The sequence below is a fragment of the Mchenga conophoros genome, linkage group LG3 (genome assembly GCF_057382185.1).
Source record: "Mchenga conophoros isolate Kocher_MC1m ecotype Shallow Benthic linkage group LG3, M_conophoros_male_GT1.1, whole genome shotgun sequence".
Classification (NCBI taxonomy): domain Eukaryota; kingdom Metazoa; phylum Chordata; class Actinopteri; order Cichliformes; family Cichlidae; genus Mchenga; species Mchenga conophoros.
In genome coordinates, this window is record NC_140528.1 from 12314977 (window position 1) to 12334974 (window position 19998).

At 43.0% G+C, this 19998-nt stretch overlaps 3 protein-coding genes across 5 annotated transcripts in view; 1 reads left to right on the forward strand and 2 right to left on the reverse strand.

The window, feature by feature from the left end:
- The window catches only part of LOC146577283 (protein NLRC3-like), a 682649-nt gene that overhangs the window by 58691 nt on the left and 603960 nt on the right, over positions 1-19998 (reverse strand). The gene's annotated exons all lie outside the window — the stretch shown is intronic.
- LOC146577284 (protein NLRC3-like) overlaps positions 1-19998 on the forward strand; it is a 208074-nt gene that overhangs the window by 16603 nt on the left and 171473 nt on the right. For 2 of the 3 annotated variants that reach the window (XM_085252761.1, XM_085252766.1), the window contains exons 3-8: positions 340-400; positions 1007-1059; positions 4800-5084; positions 7356-9144; positions 13762-13935; positions 14162-14335. In XM_085252761.1, the coding sequence (XP_085108887.1) occupies positions 1011-1059; positions 4800-5084; positions 7356-9144; positions 13762-13935; positions 14162-14335 (2471 nt within the window). In that variant the 5' untranslated portion in view covers positions 340-400; positions 1007-1010. The remainder of the gene's footprint in view (positions 1-339; positions 401-1006; positions 1060-4799; positions 5085-7355; positions 9145-13761; positions 13936-14161; positions 14336-19998) is intronic. The other variant, XM_085252772.1, reaches the window with a different exon arrangement.
- LOC146577285 (uncharacterized) lies at positions 5602-6778 on the reverse strand. Its single transcript, XM_085269723.1, has 2 exons — positions 6146-6778; positions 5602-5611 (listed from the first exon to the last, which is right to left on the reverse strand). The coding sequence occupies exons 1-2, from the start codon at positions 6760-6762 to the stop codon at positions 5602-5604; spliced, it is 627 nt and encodes a 208-aa protein (XP_085125849.1). The 5' UTR covers positions 6763-6778.

The following is a 19998-nucleotide window of genomic DNA, read 5'->3' on the forward strand; positions in this document are numbered from 1 at the left end:
TAAAATCAAAATTCACGTTTTATGCAACTGAAGTGTTTCATTATGTAGGCTACAGAACATAATTCAGTTATAGACGATATATGAAACATGTATACTTACTGCATTTGAATCATTTAAACCATATGTGATATAAACACCTGCACGTGTGTTTGAAAAAACAAACGCTTTGATTTTGACACCCCAAGAAAATCTTCCTAGATCTGCACGTGTTCAGAGTAAGAGCCGAATAAACAGCAGCAGAAGCTGATTGATGAACAGCTGAATGACATATCAGCTGTAGCTGCAGCATCTGCACAGAGTTTGATTGGCTAACGCTGATTTGTTTGTTTTTTTAAACAGGACAGCAGAGAGAGAGGAGGAGATGAAGAGTGCAGCAGATTGATGAGACAGTGAAGAAGAGGTGAGCATCTGACAGAGCAGAGCCAGTTTAAAGGAGCCTCACAAGCTCACACATGACAGCTTCATCAACATGGAGCTCTGAGTGTTTATTAAAGGCTCATTGGACGCTCTGACACAGCTGACTGCAGCCTTTAGCTGTGAGCACACAGTGTCTCACATTTACATTCACTTCCCTGTCAAACTCAGTAACTTTAAACAGCTGCTGTTATCAGGTGAAGATAGCAAAGCTTTCAGGGCTGAGCCCCAGTGTTTCAGGATAATGGCCCCAGAGACCACAGTCACATATGTGGGGAAGGATTTTAAGTTTAAAACTTCCTTTAAGCACTAACAGCAGAGACGCACAAAGTCGCAGACAGGGAACAAAGTATTTTAGGTTTGTATTGTCAGATTATTTAATCATTATACTGAACAAATATGTGAAAAAGTAAAAACCTCTATTATGATGAGGTTATCACTACATTCACATGTCGTCGATGTGTTCTTTCACACAGATCAGTTTCAGTGTGTGTGGCCCGTACACTAAACCATGACACAAATTCATATGATGTGACACCCAGACTGTGTTCACTGTTTCTTTTGGTAAAATCATCTTCTCGTGTTTTTATAGAAAGATGATGGAAGAACCTAAAGAACAGCCAGCCAAAGCAGCCCCATCAGCAGGTAGGAGATCAGTGCTTTGTATGATGAGACGTATGGATGTATAGACTTCAGGCAGATTCTTTTTTGTAACTGTGACAAGTACATAAAATTCACGAGTTGTAACCTGTCCTAATCTTTGCCTTAATCTTTCTGTGGGACATTAATATAACATGAGAACTTCCAGTCTAAGGAGTTTGGCAGAGAAACAACTGGACTTTTTTGTACTTTGAACCCACATATGAGGTTAAAACGATGCCACCTTAAAATGAAACTGAAGAAATATTGAAACTGAAACAAATGTATTGAAAGTGAAATGATAGTGAAAAAACATAAATATAGAAATTTAAAGAAAAACTCACTGTTCATGTGGCTTTCACACTTACATCGTTTTTTTCCACGTACAGTTATTTTTTCAGCTTCAATTAGTTGGCACTGCTTCGGCATCTGAGGGTGCGCTTGAGGGGCGGGGCTTCAGAGCCACATATATGAGCCACATATGTTTGCGCACATTATATTGCTGACCAGTGACTGTAGAAATCATGGACGACCTAATATCTGCAGCAGCCGCAGTCATGAAGAAACTTGCGTATCTCTGAACGGCACATAGAGCGGGGACGCTGAGAGGAGGTCCAGCGTTTACCGACTGTTTCAAACTGACAGACTCAGGTGTTCTTCAGTGTCTGCCTGACAGAAGGACCTGAGAGCCGCCACAATATTTTTGGTAAGTGAAAGGTGTTTGTAAGCTAATCTGTAGCTAACATCCTTAGCTAGCTAGCTAAGATGGGCACTCGGCTATCGGCAAAACTTGTTTTGTAAAGTTTGTTTAGCTAACCCGTGCAGGTGAACGAAATGAGCAGAAACGCACCGGGCTGCTCCGTCAGTAACTAACCACAGTTACTGTACTTTTATTATGACTATTACACTGTAAGGCAACAGGCTGCACTCTGCTGCAGCTCCTGTGCAGAGCTGATTATTCAATATGTGCAAACAGCAGCATGTTTTCACTCTTTTGCCACATCTGTAAGGATATTAACACATATTTTAAAAAAGGCTTGCACTTCAGTAACCCCTCATTAATCATTAATTACAGATTAAATAGCAAAGCCTAATATTTATGTACTCAAACCAAATACTTCTGCTTGGCAGCTTAAGTTAAAATGTGTGTTTCATTTTTCCTCGGATTACATTTTTAGCACTGACTCTGTGTATTGTTTTTACTAAGTTTGTTTCAAATATTCAGGTTAAATAAAACAGTCTGAATCATTCTTATTGAGGTAAGTTCACAAAGTTACATGTGCAGTACAGCTTACATCCTTTGAGAGGGAAAAAAGCATTAATATTTGTTATGATACCTCTGTATGTTGGTGACCACGGTGCAGCAGCAGACTGAACCAGGACTGAAACCTGCTCCGTCTGCTCGTGTATGCAGATTCACATTCACAAAGCACCAACAACTCAAAGGTTAACATTATATTGGAAAATCTGTTGGTATATACGGCTTTAAGAAATAAACAGCTCGTATGTGAGCAGAGCTGAAGAACTAAAGAAATGTAAGAGAAGAACTTCAGATCCTGGGTGTGTGAGGACAGAAGGATCAGCTCTATTTCAGATTTGAGATAAACTTTATATTTCAGTTTGTGATGGTTCAGTTCTCTTTGTGATTACAGGAGCTGATTCAGACCTCAGCACCACCCAGTGACAGCAGACAGATCATCCAACATGTTCACATGTTAACTGCAGAATGAACTGATGCAAACAGTACAAAGGTTAAAGCACCACATGTGCTGTAGTGAAAGCTGCAGCTGTTTTATTGATAAAAACAAAGTCAAAAGGATTAATCACCCCTGTATCATATGAATGTTGGGTTTTTCTCTGTATCTGTTATTGTACGATCTACTGTACAATATAAAGCACCTTCAGGTGACTGTTGTTGTGATTTGGTGCTATATGAATAAAATTGAATTAAATTGAAATGTAACTGTGTCACTATATATCAGCATTAACAGGACCTCAGCTTGGTGTTTCACAAAGCTGCTGATCTCAGACCTGCACAGCTTCCGTTTTAAACACTGAATGTACTCAGCTGCATGAAGAGCACGTTTGAGTTTCTCTGACACAATTAAATAAAAACTGATGAAGGTCAAAGGTCGTCACTTGTATGTCGAACTACAGACTTGTCATCTGGAATTCTTTCACAGGTTTTTTTTTTTTGCCAATAGTGTGTTATTTACCATAAAGTGATTCAGAGTCATTCATACCAGAGTAACCATAGAGGATAATATATTTTTAAGTATATAACTATCCACAGGACTGAATATAATATCTCTAAGTAAAAGTCCAGAGACTCTGAGGATTATCCAAGTACTTATAACATTACACAAAGCAAAGCTCAAAAAGCTGCTGGCCCTGATGCATTACAGGGCATGCTTGCCCCCCACACTGGATCCTCACCAATTTGTCTATCAAATCAATGGAGTACAGAGGATGCTGTATCCACAGCTCTTCACTGTGTACTCTCACACCTGGACAACAAGAGTACTCATGCAAAAATACTGTTAGTTGACTTCAGCTCAGCATTCAGTACAGTTCTTCCCTCCAAGCTGATCACCAAACGTGTGGATCTTGGACTCAACAACTCCATCTGTACCTGGATCATGGCTCATGGACTTTCTGACCAACAGACCTCAGCATGTTAGGTCAGGCCATAACAGCTCTACCACTGTCACACTCACACTGGCACTCCACAGGGCTGTGTGCTGAGCCCGTTCCTCTATGACTGCAGACCTTAGTATGCATCCAACTCCATCCTTGGACGGGTCTCCAGCTTCAAGTTCTTGGGGATCCACATCTCTGAGAATCTGTCCTGGTCAACTAACACCTCCAGCCTGGTCAAGAAGTCCCATCAGGGCCTCTTTTTCTTTAGGATACTGAAGAAGAATCAACTTCCACCGCTGTGTGATAGAGAGCATCCTGACCAACTGTGTCACAGTCTGGTGTGGGAACTGCTCTGCTGCTGACCGCAAGGCACTGCAGCGCCCAACACATCACAGGGATTCCACTTCCTGGCATTGAGAATGTCCGCAAGAAGAGATGTCTACGCCGAGTATGCATCATTCTCGGACTCCTCTCATACTGCCAATAAACTCTTCCACCTCCTCCTCCCCTCCAGGAGGCGCTACAGGAGCCTTCAGACTAAAACCAGCAGGTTTAGGAACAGCTTCTTCCCCACAGCTGTTACCCTACTGAACTCAGTCCCCGCTGAGCCTTTCCATCCACACTCACCTAACCCTTCTACACTCCTCCTCCCAGTGACCATGATCCTTTCATTATCAACATTCACCACGTTGGTTACTGCTGTAGTTTTAGGACACTGACATGGTGTAGTCTCTGTTATAGTGTGTACACTGTTATAGTCTGTTCAGAGAGCTACGCTTCCACTACTGTAGATATTTTCATAGCACTCTGTAGATCTGTTTACCTCACAGTGCTTCATCTTTATATATGTATATTTGTTCATAGTATACCTGTATACTTGCCCGTCTGTATAGCAATACAGATCATCTGTGTATCGGTTACAATATTATTTTTCAGTTTCAATATTTTCTTCAGTTTAATTTTAAGCTGGCATAATTTTAACCCCACACATCCTAAAATTCAGTATTTGTTGATGAGATGATGAAGTGTTAATTCAACAAAGTTAGAATATTTTTCACATGATGTCGACTGAGAAGCATGTTTATGTCTCTTTCTTGTTTCTGTAGAGGAGGAGCTTGCCAGGGTGCGGTCAGCCTTTGTCTGGAGGGTAACAACAGAAATCCTCACACAGCTGCTTGAGGCCCTCGTATGTGACACTGTCTTAAATGAGTTGGAGAAAGAATCGATACTGGAGAAGAACCTAGCCAGAGCAGATAAGGCACGCAGCTTCATCGACACAGTGAGGAAAAAAGGAGACAAAGCATGCAAGATAACAATCAAACATCTTCAGATCAAAGATCCTTCTCTTTTCTCTCAGCTACGTTTGAACTCTGATCCATCTGCTCAACAAGGTGAGGTCATGCATCATATACCATGAATAAAAATGGTCACCTTGCAGTTTGTTGAGATGTGAAAGTGAAACCTCAGAATTCACTGTAAGAAAAAGGAGAGGGCAAGAACGTCATTCTACGACGAATGTTTGGATTTGTTACATGCCTGCAAATGTATTTTCTAAACTACATGGACATCATAAACCTGTGAAACTACTTAGATCTAATGTGAGCTGTATTTAATTAAACACAAGTGTTCTTTACTTTTAAAAACCATGCAAACTGATTGCCTTAAAGAAGAAAAGCATGAGTCATTTGACTTAAATGCCACATTTTTATATAATCAAGTTCAAGTTCAAATTTTATTCATCACCTGCAGTGTCAGGTTGCCCTGGAGTGGAATGAACCCGCCCCCCGACCATACACACACAACACAGACATCACATGGGGATACAAGTCAGAGAACGTTGCATTATAGAAAAAACACTGAAATCTACACTACAATGGGAAAGTACAAGGGGAAAAAAGAGACCTCTGCTCATGCTGGGCTATAGAGGACAGCATGAGAACAGGAAACAAAAAAACTCCTCTGCACAGAAAGCACATAAATGTCCACAGTACAACATTATAGAGCACGTGACCAACAACAAGGTTGGTTAGGGGATAAGGAGTAATCCCAGGCAACACAGCAGCCGTCCTGCCACTGCGCCGACTCTCCAGCGTGGGCCCAGACCCGCCTCGTGTTCCCAGGAGGCAACAAGCATCGAAGGCATTGGAAGGGGAGGGGGGATGTGTGAGTGCTTATCAGTGTAAATGTATGTGTGTGCGTGTCCATAGTTCAGCTGAGACAGTGTCCTCCGCCCTATCAGGCTAAGTAAACAGTCTACCAGCCAACCCAGGTGGCCTTGCATGGAATGGGAAGGAACAGACTCAACACAGTCGTTATCAGGGAGTTTTTGTTCAGCTCAGGCCTTGAGCCCACAGCTGGCGCCGAAGGGGTAGCCGCATTATATGATTTGTGATTTTTCTTTTACAAACAACTCATGAGAATTTCAAGCTGTTTTTAACACTCCGACACCGACACTGGTCTCTCAATCTCCCACTGGATAGCTGCGAGCCTCTCAATTATGTTATTTACCTTCAATTCTGTGGTCTTTTCAGGCTTTTGCTCACAGAGCAGATTCTGAGACTTCACGACCGCAGCCAACTGATCCGCGATGTAATCCAGCTTCCGCCCCAAGGTGTTGTTCCGAGTGGATTCTTCCTTGATGTAATCCAATATACACTCAGAGGTGTTATTCTGAGCCTTCACTGCAGCCGTTAGCGCCTCCAAGCTCTTAACCATGCTGCATTCACTGAGCCCTTTCTGAGAAGCCGCACCTCGTCCCATCCTTTCAATCCCAGCGGGCAGCCTTGTGGGGGTTTGAACAGCCGGTTCCGCTTTCTTAATTCTCCGATAAACCAGGGCCAAGCCAGCTCCGATCAGCAAGAACCCTGTTATCATGGTTCCGAATAGGTACATATCTTCAGCGTCCTCGATCGACAGTCCCGCCAGGCACACGATCCTCCATGTCTGCCACTCGTCCATCGTGTATCCGGCAGGGAAAGTCCCTCCAGGGCACTCGGGCTCTCCCGAGCCCAGACAACTCGTTGAGAAAAGGGTGTCAATAGCATTCAGAGACCAGTTGATCAAATCCATAATTCTCTTTTAGGTTTTTAGACACAGACTGTGAGAGAGTGTTGCAGGGAAGTGAAATACACATGAGACAAGACAAAGACACAAGAGGCTAAGCAGGGAAGATAAGGGGAAGGAGAAGAGGAGAAAAGTGCGACTGCCTTCGCCAAGAGCCAAACGAGAAGGAACATGTTTAGTGTGGCCAGAAAGGATTTACATTATCTTTCGCCATTGTAATTTACGACAAGAATTAAATGTGAATTACTGAATCTCTCTCAGATGCTTATTTAAATAACATAGCAGTGTTGTTATTTTTGGTGACAAAGTTTGGAGAAGAGGCACAGAAAGCAGAAACCTGTTTAGCCTGCACATGTTGGCATCAGGTACATATGAAAAGCTGCAAAGCAATACAGATGTGTAGGTTCAAAACATTTAATGTGGCTGTTTTCAGGAATTACATTTAGGAATTCCTGTAGCCCCTTTTTTCTGGTTTTCTGGTAGAATAAGTATATTAAAAACTAAAACGTATGATAGGCTCAACAAAGGACAAAGTACGTCAGATAGCTCCTTCAGACCAGATTTGTACTTTTCCTTCTTTTTTCCTTTTTTTGATTCAGATGCTCTTCAGAAGTGTCAGCCTAAACTTAAGTCTAAGCTGAAGAAGAAGTTCCAGCGTGTGTTTGAGGGCATCGCTAAAGCAGGAAACCCAACCCTCCTGAATCAGATCTACACAGAGCTCTACATCACAGAGGGAGGGACTGCAGAGGTCAATGATGAACATGAGGTCAGACAGATTGAAACAGCATCCAGGAAACCACACAGACCTGAAACAACAATCAGACAAGAAGACATCTTTAAAGACACACCTGGAAGAGATGAACCAATCAGATCAGTGCTGACAAAGGGAGTGGCTGGCATTGGGAAAACAGTCTTAACACAGAAATACAGCCTGGACTGGGCTGAAGACGAAGCCAACCAGGACATCCAGTTCATATTTCCATTCACTTTCAGAGAGCTGAATGTGCTGAAAGAGGAAAAGTTCAGCTTGGTGGGACTTGTTCATCACTTCTTTACTGAAACCAAAGAAGCAGGAATCTGCAGCTTTGAAGACTTCCAGGTTGTGTTCATCTTTGATGGTCTGGATGAGTGTCGACTTCCTCTGGACTTCCACAAAACTGTGACTGATGTTACGATGCCCACCACAGTTGATGTACTTCTCACAAGCCTGATCAGGGGGAATCTTCTTCCCTCTGCTCACGTCTGGATAACCACACGACCTGCAGCAGCAGACCAGATCCCCCCTGAGTATGTTCACAGGGTGACAGAGGTCAGGGGGTTCACTGACCCACAGAAGGAGGAGTACTTCAGGAACCGATTCAGAGATGAGGAGCAGGCCAGCAGGATCATCTCCCACATCAAGAAAGCTCGAAGCCTCCACATCATGTGCCACATCCCAGTCTTCTGCTGGATCACTACTACAGTTCTGGAGCGTGTCCTGGAAACCAGAGAGGGAGGACAACTGCCCAAGACCCTGACTGAGATGTACATCCACTTCCTGGTGGTTCAGGCCAAAGTGAAGAAGGTCAAGTATGATGGAGGACCTGCAACAGATCCACACTGGAGTCCAGAGAGCAAGAAGATGATTGAGTCTCTGGGAAAACTGGCTTTTGATCAGCTGCAGAAAGGAAACCTGATCTTCTATGAATCAGACCTGACAGAGTGTGGCATCGATATCAGAGCAGCCTCAGTGTACTCAGGAGTGTTCACACAGATCTTTAAAGAGGAGAGCGGACTGTACCAGGACAAGGTGTTCTGCTTCATCCATCTGAGTGTTCAGGAGTTTCTGGCTGCTCTTCATGTCCATCTGACCTTCATCAACTCTGGACTCAATCTGCTGGAAGAACAACAAACAACCTCCAAGAAGTCTGAAACAGGAGAATCTGCAGAGAAACACTTCTACCAGAGTGCTGTGAAGAAGGCCTTACAGAGTCCAAATGGACACCTGGACTTGTTCCTCCGCTTCCTCCTGGGTCTTTCCCTGCAGACCAATCAGACTCTCCTACGAGGTCTGCTGACACAGACAGGAAGTAGCTCACAGACCAATCAGGAAACAGTCGAGTATATCAAGAAGAAGCTCAGTAAGAATCTGTCTGCAGAGAAAAGCATCAATCTGATCCACTGTCTGAATGAACTGAATGATCGTTCTCTAGTGGAGGAGATCCAACAGTCCCTGAGATCAGGAAGTCTCTCCACAGATAAACTGTCTCCTGCTCAGTGGTCAGCTCTGGTCTTCATCTTACTGTCATCAGAAGAAGATCTGGATGTGTTTGACCTGAAGAAATACTCTGCTTCAGAGGAGGCTCTTCGGAGGCTGCTGCCAGTGGTCAAAGCCTCCAACAAAGCTCTGTAAGTAAACATGAACTCATCGCTTCATTCTTAAAATCATGGGAAATAAATCAGAGGTGCTCAGTTCAAAGAACACTACCACTTTAGAAAAATTAAAAAATAGTCACTAAAATAGTCATGATACTTTAAATATTTCTCTCCAGCAGGACATGTCAGCATTTCTGAAATATTTTTGTCTTCAACTCGAATCAAAGCACAATCCAGATCCAGCCTATAAGAACATGAGCTCTGATCCTTCAGCCCCTCTGACAGGTTTATTATCCTCAAGTTGTTCACTTGTCTCCAACAACCAGGAGTCTAGCTCTGTTTTTTAAAGCAAATACTTGAGCTACCAGACTGCACCTACATCATTTTCAGATGTTCTTATTTTAAGGTCTGGTTTGTGTCTCATCTTTATTGCAATCCCCCATGTCTCTCTGTTTTTCAAATATAAATCTGTTACCTCGGTGTGGCCAGAACAACATGGTGAACCCAAAATACAGACAAAGGTGAAGGAACTGAATATTACTAGACGTGAAGGCTTTATTTACACACAGGAACTTGACACTTGGAATTTTTTAACATGAACTGTGAACTATGGTGGAAGTCAAGCACTTGAAGCTGTGAGCATGAAGTGGGCTCTGTGGTAGGTTTCCGGAAATGGGTCTTGGTTGATGGTAATCTGAGTCACTGTAACAGAGGTAGAGCAGCATCAGAAAGATCACTGGTGGAGGTTACAGTAAGTGAACGAGGTTATCTTCAATGTCTTATTTGGGGTTTCTGTAGCTCAGGAGGTAAAGCTGGTCTGATCTGACCTACTGATCGGAAGGTTGGTGGTTCGATCCCTGGCTCCTCCAGTCTGCATGTCAAGTATCCTTGGGCAAGATACTAACCCCAACTTGCTCTCCGATGCATCCATCAGAGTATGAATGTGCGTGAATGTACTTAGAAAGCACTAAGTTCAGATAAAGTGTTTGTGAGAATGGGTGTGATTGGGTGGATGTGGCATGTTGTATAGAGCGCTTTGAGTACTCTGGGAGAGTAGAAAAACGCTATATAAGAATCAGTCCATTTACCATTTACTTGTCAGCAGTCGGAAAGCAACTTGGGGAAGGCAGGTGGTGAGGTCTGGGTGAGTACTTGTTAGCTTTGAATCCAGGCAAAGTGGTCCAGTAAGTCTAAGAGACGAAAGGCATTAATGTGGCTGTGAGTGAATCAAGAAGACCAGCATCCAGGAAAACGTGACTGAACTGCAAGGGTGAGTAGATGATCCGAGGATTAGGAGGTTAGCAGAGTTATTGGGAGTGCTGATGTTATATTCAGCCTAGTAGATTACTGTCAGGTGTGGACAATGGACAGGCTGACCAGGCTTCACCCAAAGGCAGAAACCAGAGTCTAGTGGGAAACCACCGCCGCTCACACAGACCATGACAGCAGCATGACCCCCCCCCCCCCCCCCCAAAGCATTCTCTTTCACTTGGCATCATTTACCTCTCCCTGCTCCAATTTCTGATGTGTCCACCTTTGCAATGATAACTGTGATCAGGGTGAACCAAAAAGGTGCTGTGGTGAACAGATACTTCAGTTTGGTGAATGCAGTTTCAGCTTTGGGGGACCAGATGCATGCTGAGACTTGAATGGTGCAGCTACCTGACTATAGTTGAAAATGAACAGTCTATAAAAATTTGCTATTCCCAAAACCCATTGGAGATGCTTCTTGAATCTACAATGGGTACAAGGGGTAGGCCACTCTGTTAAAGCTTTCACTTTTGCCAGATCCGTCTTCACCTGCCCCCGTGCCAAAATGTAACTGAAAAAAGTTATTGATGAGGAATGGAATTCACACTTTTTTGCTTTGACATAAGGTTTATTCTCCAGCAAACGTTGGAAAAATAGCATGGACATGAGACTGATGTTCCTCGCAGGTTTTGGGAAAAATGAGGATATCATCCAGATACACCAATACGAACCTGTCAAGGAATTCCCGGAGGACATCGTTAACTAATCTTGAAACATTGCGGGAGCATTAGTTAACCCAGGCGGCATGACCAAATACTCGTAGTCCCCCAATGGCATGTTTAAAACGGTCTTCCACTTGTCTCCCTGATTGATCTGGAAAAAGTGGTAAGCGTTGCGGATGTGGGGTTTTGTAAACCCAGTGGCACTGTGAAATGGCCTGAAAGCAGAGCTAATGAGGTAATAGGTACTTATTCTTGATGGTAATATCACTGAGGCCCCTGAAGTAAATGCATGGCCAGAGAGAGCCATCCTTTTTCCCCACAAAAAAGAAGTTCCAACTTGAGATGACAATCGTTGGATTATGCCTGCACCGAGGGATTCCTTAATGTACTTTTCCATAGCCGCACACTCAGGTCTAAGAAGGTTATACAGCCAGCTAGAAGGCCGGGTGGAGCCAGAGAGTAGTTCTATGGTGCTGTCCTGTGGTTTGTGAGGTGGCAGTGAAAGCGCTTTACTTTTGCTAAATACTTCCTGAAGATCATGACATTTGGTGGGGACAGAGGAGAGATCTAAAACAGTCTCAGTGTTGGTTGATGGTTCCACAGGTTCCGGTGGACGGGCAGAAACAAGGCAATTTGAATGACAGAACAGACTCTAACTGATTACCCTCTGACCTGACCAGTCTAAGTGGGGGTTATGTAATTCTAGCCAAGGAAACCCGAGTATGAGTGGTTTGTGAGGTGCATGAAAAGCAAAAAAGGTAAGTGTTTTCTTGTGATTGCCAGGGGTGACAGGCTCTGTGCGCTGAGTTATGTGAGGGGACACTCGGTTATTTAATGACTTAGTGGGAATGGGCGGATTAAGGGGGCATAGAGGGATGTTTAACTGTCTCGCTAACTCAGACTCCATGAGGTTCTAATTGAACAAGAGCCTGAAAGGTCTGGTTAACTAGAACAGAGAGTTGGAGTTGCAATCTGGGTTTTTATGTTTGTGTGAGTATCCTCCACCCTTATCCCTGAACTTTCCAGTGGGCAGACCCTGGTGTGGAATCGAAAACAGACAGGTTCATCACGAGAAGCAAGCTGATCTTTCATGGTTTGATTTAATGACTGAAAAACATACAGCGGACGGTGGTTAGCACTGTTGCCGCACAGCAAGAAGGTCCTGAGCAAAAGTCTTTACAAACTCAACCAGGAAATCATCATGCGAGCAGAAAGAAAGAGGATGAGCAGATAGGTAAGCAAGAGAAACCCGCCAGTGTCCCAGGTTTCCAGAGAAGGTTCAGGTTCCAGGTACCTGAAATGGGATGTAATTCAATTCAATTCAATTTTATTTATATAGCGCCAAATCACAACAGTCACCTCAATGCGCTTTATATTGTACAGTAGATCGTACAGTAATAGATACAGAGAAAAACCCAACAATCATATGACCCCCTATGAGCAAACACTTTGGCGACAGTGGGAAGGAAAAACTCCCTTTTAACAGGAAGAAATTTTTGGTGTCAAAGTCAAAGCACAGATCCACCCAGTCTCTGTATTTCAGCTTATTTCCTTTATACACACATTTAACAGGAACAGTTTCAGACAGCTAGTGTTTACCTGACATTACCTGCGTACCTCACAGTTTGCAGGTAATGGGCATAATAATTACTGAACAGAGACATCCTGCTGTGAACTTTGTTGCTGTGGATCTAAAATGTAAAAATACATCTGAGAAGATTTCTAATCATGATTTTATGAGCCCCCAAAGTTTGATTCTGTTCATCTGGACGTAGCGCTCTCAGCGGGAGAAACATTTTGTCACTCATCAAGATGACTTCTTCAGGCTCAGCTGACTGCAGCTTTCCCCAATCTTATAAAGAGTACATCTGCATAATGACTCAAACCTAATGGTCAAGGAACTGACCTCCCAGCCTTATTGTTCCTTCAGTGGGCTGGTTTCAGTCATTATGCAAATGTACTTTTTATAGGGTTGGAAACCAGAAGTCAGCTGAGACTGACGAAGTCACCTGGATGAGTGACGAAATGTTTCTCCCACTGAAAGCGCTACGTCCAGATGAACAGAATCAACTTTTGGGATTTACTAACCTGGATGATTGAGCATGGATCAAGACCGGTTTTTATGAGGTTTACAGTTTCTTATAATTTCTAAACCAGAAGGTTGAGGAGATGGAGCTCATGATAACTGGCTACTGCCCTTCAGCGTGCTTTATGAAATCATCCAATCAAAATAAAGTTGGCCTTTAGGGAGAGCGGGGCTTTAAAGGGGAATGAGCCAAAGCAGCTTTTAGACAGAAAATGAAATGAGAGTCCAGGATGTGATACATTATTTATAACTACATTTACAGTAATCACACATATTAGAATTAATAAAGTGACCAGCAGTACTGCAGTAAGTGTAATACTGCAGTACTCACAGGCCTGTGCCAGCAGACACTGAACTACTGTCACTAAATCAACCTGGTCTTCACTGGTTTCCATTTACATACATTGGAATAATTGTGTTTAATTTGAAATATTTTTCTTCTGTTACACTTAAATTCTTGAACATTTTTTTATTTAATTGTGCATTGTAGTGTACTCATTTGTACACATTTGATTACTTAGATTCAACATATAAAGAGATTTTATTTGATAATAAATATTATTGTTTTGTTGTTCTTGTTATTTTTTTCAGGCTGAGCAGCTGTAACCTGTCAGAGGAAGTCTGTACAGATTTGTTGTCAGTGGTCAGCTCCCAGTCCTGTAGTCTGAGAGAGCTGGACTTGAGTACCAACAGCCTGAAGGCTTCAGCAGTAAAGCTTCTGTCTGCTGCAGTGGAGAGTCCACACGCCAAACTGAATATTCTGAGGTCTGACCGATTTGTATTCTTTTTTTCTTTTGTTTGTTTGTTTTGTTTTGTTTTTAACTGAGAAAATAAATCCAGCAATTTAAACAGTAGAGGTAAACTTGATCAATTTACTGTTGTTTCGTACCACATCTGCTCAGCATAAAACAAGGATTCTTAAAATATAAGATTAGTTATTGCACCCTGATTACACTTTAACATCAGTCTTTGTTCATGTTTTCATTTTCAGACTCAACGTCTGTGAACTTCTAGCGGAAAACTGTGAAGCTGTGTCCTCAATGCTCAGCTCTCAGTCCTCTACTCTGACAGAGCTGGACCTGAGTATCAAAAATGTGCAGGATTCAGGAGTGAAGATTCTGTCTGCTGGACTACAAAGTTTAAACTGTAAACTAAATACTCTGAGGTCAGATCAATTGACATTTTGTTTTTTTTAAATGAACCAATTAAACATTTTATTCAAGGCTTCCGGTTCCGGCGCTCGTGGGGATGGACACCTAGTACGAGAGCTCTCGACTGAAACTTATTAAAACTGCCCCAAGTAAATTAATACACTATCTAAGTGCACATAAAGAGGAAAAAGGGGTTTAAATGATGTCCAGAAAGAACAAAATAGCTAAGAAGTTAACGTTTGAAAACGTGGAAGATGGCAATGTGCAGCTAACAGAAGGGGCTAACGTTAGCCCCTATAGGGCTAGCCGAGGCCACTCTCCCACTCCTAGCCGCGAGGATTCTGGGACAGAAGATGAGGTTGACCCAGCAAGTTTGACGCTGATACTGAAAGAACTGAGAGGCGTTGGGAAAGAGGTGAAAGAATTTCGAAAAGACACGAAAGCGCAACTGGTGGAAATAAGGGGTGAGTTGGATAAAGCCAATGCGCGGCTTAATGATGTGGAAACCAGGGTTGCAGAACACAAAGATAAGCTCCAGAACACAGACGAGATTTTGTCTGAGATACTAACAATGCAATTCAATGTTATTTATATAGCGCCAAATCACAACAAAAGTCACCTCAAGGCACTTCATAGATACAGAGAAAAACCCAACAATCACATGACCCCCTATGAACAAGCACTTTGGCGACAGTGGGAAGGAAAAACTCCCTTTTAACAGAAAGAAACCTCTGGCAGAACCAGGCTCAGGGAGGGGCGGGGCCATTTGCTGTGATTGGTTGGAGTGAGAGAAGGAAGACAGGATAAAGACATGCTGTGGAAGAGAGACAGAGGTTAATAACACATATGATTCAATGCAGAGAGGTCTGTTAACACATAGTGAGTGAGAAAGGTGACTGGAAAGGAAAAACTCAATGCATCATGGGAATCCCCCGGCAGCCTACGTCTATTGCAGCATAACTAAGGGAGGATTCAGGGTCACCTGGCCCAGCCCTAACTATATGCTTTAGCAAAAAGGAAAGTTTGAAGCTGATCTTCAAAGTAGAGAGGGCGTCTGTCTCCTGAACTCAAACTGGGAGCTGCTTCCACACCCAGTCCAACATAGCCAGGCTTTCTTTGCTGCTTTGACAAAACCTCAAATCCCAGTCAGAGATGATGAGCATCATCACAGTGATGATCATTTCTCTATTAACCCAGGCTTTCTGCTTCAGGATCTGTGCACGCTCACAGAACAAGGAGACCTTTAAACATCATTTCACTAAATAGATGGACTGAGCTCAGCCTACAGATGAACTGGTGCCAGAGATCATAAAGAACATCAAACAGTCAAATTCAACACTTTTAATGGAAATATGAGATTAATCTTAAAAGTAGAGATAGAGTAGAGATAGTGTCTGTCTCCTGAATCCAAACTGGAAGCTGGTTCCACAGAAGAGGGGCCTGAAAACTGAAGCCTCTGCCTCCCATTCTACTTTTAAATACTTTAGGAACAACAAGTAGGCCTGCAGAGCGAGAGCGGAGTGCTCTAATAGGGTGATATGGTACTACAAGGTCATTAAGATAAGATGGGGCCTGATTATTTAAGATCTTGTATGTGAGGAGCAGGATTTTGAATTCAATTCTGGATTTAACAGGAAGCCAATGAAGGGAAGCCAAAACAGGAGAAATCTGCTCTCTCTTTCTAGTCCCTGTCAGTACTCTTGCTGCAGCATTTTGGATTAACTGAAGGCTTTTCAGTGAGTTTTTTGGACATCCTGATAATAATGAATTACAGTCGTCCAGCCTGGAAGTAATAAATGCATGAACTAGTTTTTCAGTGTCACTCTGAGACAGGATATTTCTAACTTTAGAGATGTTGCGCAAATGGAAGAAAGCATGCAGGAAAAGTTTCAAACAAAACTAACATCACTGGAGGCTTACTCGAGGAGGGAGTCGCTCAGACTGTACAGGGTGCCGGAGGGAGAAGAATCGGGAGCTCCATCTATGGCCCACTTTGTGGAGAAGCTACTCTGGGAGAATCTCGCCATCCCACCATCAACACCGTTACAAATTCAGAGAGCACACAGAGCGTTATCATTACTCCCTCCGGACGGCTCCCAACCCAGATCGATCCTGGTAAAATTCCTGTGCTTCACGGTTAAAGAAGAAGTGCTGAGGCTCGCTTGGCAAAAGAAAGGTTTTATGTGGAATTCCAGCAAGATTAACCTCGACCACGATTACCCCCCTGAGATCATGGCTATGAGGAAGGAGTATGCAGAGGCACGAAAGGTCCTAAAAGAGAAGAATGTACGGTTTAGGACCCTCTACTCAGCGCGCCTTAAGGTTTTTTTCGAAGGAGGAGTGAAAACCTACAACACGGTGGAGGAGGCAACGGCTGACCTGGCGAGTCGGGGCCTGCCGGTAAAGGTGATTACACCACCGGCAACCCCCAGAGAAAAACTACAAAGATGCCCGCTGTGGCGGGGAGTTGGTGGTCGGCGTCCGCGTCAGATCCGAGGAGCTGCGGGATATAGAGAGAAGCTGCAAGTATACAGACGTGAAGAGAACGAATTTAATGTTATGTATTAGCTATGGACAACATGGTGAAATATGGTTACTGTCGAGCTAAAATGGGTGGGGCTTCTCGTGCTGTGAGTGACGTCGCAGTGGAAAGCCCCCTAACTCAGGGAGTAATAAGGGGTTTCCCTTCAAGTTGTGAGGGTGTCAGTGGAAGTGCTCCACTGTCAGAAGCCAGCTTAGGAGCTTTCAAGCTCCAGTTATGTTCAAATGTTTTCAGTTCATTCCTAACTTTTTTCACTTGTTACTGTTTTAAGAGGGGGTTGCCTGCTGCTATTGAGTTTATGCGCTGTGGTAACTTAATATATCTTTATGGGAAGTGGGTCAGTGAAAGTAATCTCTTTTAATGTTAACGGGGTTCTGAACGTGATTAAGATGAATAAGATACTGTCCAAACTAAGGAAGGAGAAGGCCCAGATTGCATTACTTCAGGAGACACACATGAACCAAGTAGATCACTTGAGATTGAAAAGAAAGGGTTTTAAATATGTATTCTCCTCTTCTGTTAAGTCCAAACACAAGAGGGGTGTGGCTACACTTATCTCTGGTACACTTAACTATGAACATATCTAAGAACTCTGTGACGAGGAAGGCAGATTGGTTAGAATAACAGGAAGAATAGAGGGGTCTGAAATCACAATTTTAAATGTTTATGCTCCCCCCGGGAGCGATTGGCTATTCTATAGGAATATGTTTGAGTTAATGGTGGATTCTCAGGGGATAGTTGTCTGTGGGGGGGGTTTAACTTTAGACTTGACCCTAAACTAGACTCCTCCTCCCCAACCAACCAGGTAACAGCACTTACTAGAAAAGTCAATTCCTATATGGTAGAGATGGGGATAATAGATGTATGGAGGGACCGCTACGCATCTACCAGAAATTTCACTCATTACTCTGGTTCCTTTAAAGTGTATGCAAGGCTGGACTACTTTTTTATGTTTAAAGTTGATAGGTTTAGGGTCAAAGACTGTGACATATTAACAAGAGATCTATCTGACCACAGTCCTATCTCTCTATCTTTGCAGGTGGCTAGGAAAAAATGTACCACACTGTGGAAATTGTTATCGCACCTTAATGATCCTGCCATAGTTTCCAAATTAAAGGTAGACATTAAAGAATTTCTAGATGTTAATGACACAGGAGAGGTATCTCCAGCTATTCTTTGGGATATGCTCAAAGCGGTAATGAGAGGTAAATTAATTTCTATCGCCTCCCACTTAAAGAGAATCAAAGGGCAAAAATTAGCAGATCTACAGGTAAATTTAAAGTTGAAAGAACAGGAAGACATAAACACCGCAAATCCTACTCTGAAGCAGGATATCAGGAAAATACAGGGTGAAATTAATGATATTTACACCCAGGAGGCCCAAAATAACTTAATTTTTTTGAGGCAAAAATACTATGAGACAGGAGGGAAATCTGCAAAATATCTGGCACATAAATAACGCAAACAACTAGAGGAAAGTACGATATACCAAATCAAGGACCCCAAGACTAATATTCTGGAATCAAAATTAGAAGACATTCAGAAATGTTTTGAGACCTTCTTTAGGGAGCTGTACTCGCAGCCCAATGCTACGGAGGAGAATTGTACTGATGCCTTTCTTAGCTCTCTAGAATTACCTTCACTCCCGTCTCTCAAAAATGAGCTTCTAACACATCCCATTTTAGTGGAAGAAATTAATGCTTTTTCCAGATTAAAACCAGGTAAGGCAGTTGGGCCGGACGGGTTCAGTTCTCAGTGGTATCGCACCCTGAGGGCAGATCTAGTCCCCACATTGCTGAAGTCATTTAACTACATCCTACAGGAGGGAGAAATCCCACCCTCCTGGAGGGAGGCAACTATTTCAATTATCCCAAAAGAGGGGAAAGATAAATGAGAATGTGGAAACTATCGACCAATCAGTGTCCTTAACTTGGATGACAAACTATTTACTTCTATTCTTGCTCGTAGACTGGAGAAGTTTTTACCTGACCTCATCGATTTAGATCAGACTGGTTTCATTCACTATAGACAAACAACTGACAACATTAGGAGAATATTACACATCTCTACTCAAATTTACAGTAAATCGGGATAATGAGAAAATTAAGTACCTGGGAATATATTTGACTGCGGACCTCTCGCTGCTCTTTCAGGCAAACTACGAGCCAATATCTGCAAGTATAAAAGCTGATTTGCACAGATGGAATCTGGTCCCCTTTATGCGTCTCAGCTCCCGGGTAACCGCAATCAAGATGGACACGCTCCCCAGACTGCTTTATCTTTTTAGAAACTTGCCAATAGAAGTGAGCGATTACCAATTTATTGAGTGGGACAAATGGATCTCCAGATTTATCTGGCAGGGCCGAAAGCCAAGGATTAAATATGCTACCCTCCAGCTCCCCAAGGAAAAGAGAGGACTGGGTCTCCCCTGCCTCAGGAATTACTATTATGTCGCTCAAATAACCCCCCTCTTATATTGGTGTAACAAAACATACACGGCTCGGTGGAAGGAACTGGAGTCCAGCCTGTTGGACCGATTCCCCCTACAAGCTGTAATGGCAGATAAGGGTCTAATGTGCCGGCTGGAAAAGCTGGGGAACCCCTGGTTAACCCACACCCTCCAAGTTTGGCAGAAGGTAATCAACATCTGTGGAATACACAAAATGCTAAAAATCTTCAGGTGGGTTGCTTTCGACTCGGATTTTATTCCAAACAGACACGACTCTAACTTTGAAGCATGGATATCCTATGGCCTTACGACATTCCTCTCTCTTACTCATAGAAATATTGTGCTCAGATTTGAGGCCTTACGGGACGATCACAACCTGACAAAATACAACTTTCATAGAAACTTACAGCTGAGATCATATATTGATCATGAATGCAAACTGTCCGACTTCAATGATGCTGAGTCGCATTTTTTCCTCATCCTGAAAAATGCCACAACCATGACCCCTACTAAATCTATTTCTAAACTATACAAAGCCCTCTCTAGTGCCAGCAAGGATAATACTTTATACACTAAGGATAAATGGGAAAGGGAATCAGGGATTGCTATTTCTGTGGGGGAGTGGGAAAATGTTTTGTACTGCCAGTGGTCCACGTCCAGTTCTATGAGCTGGAAGGAACATGGCT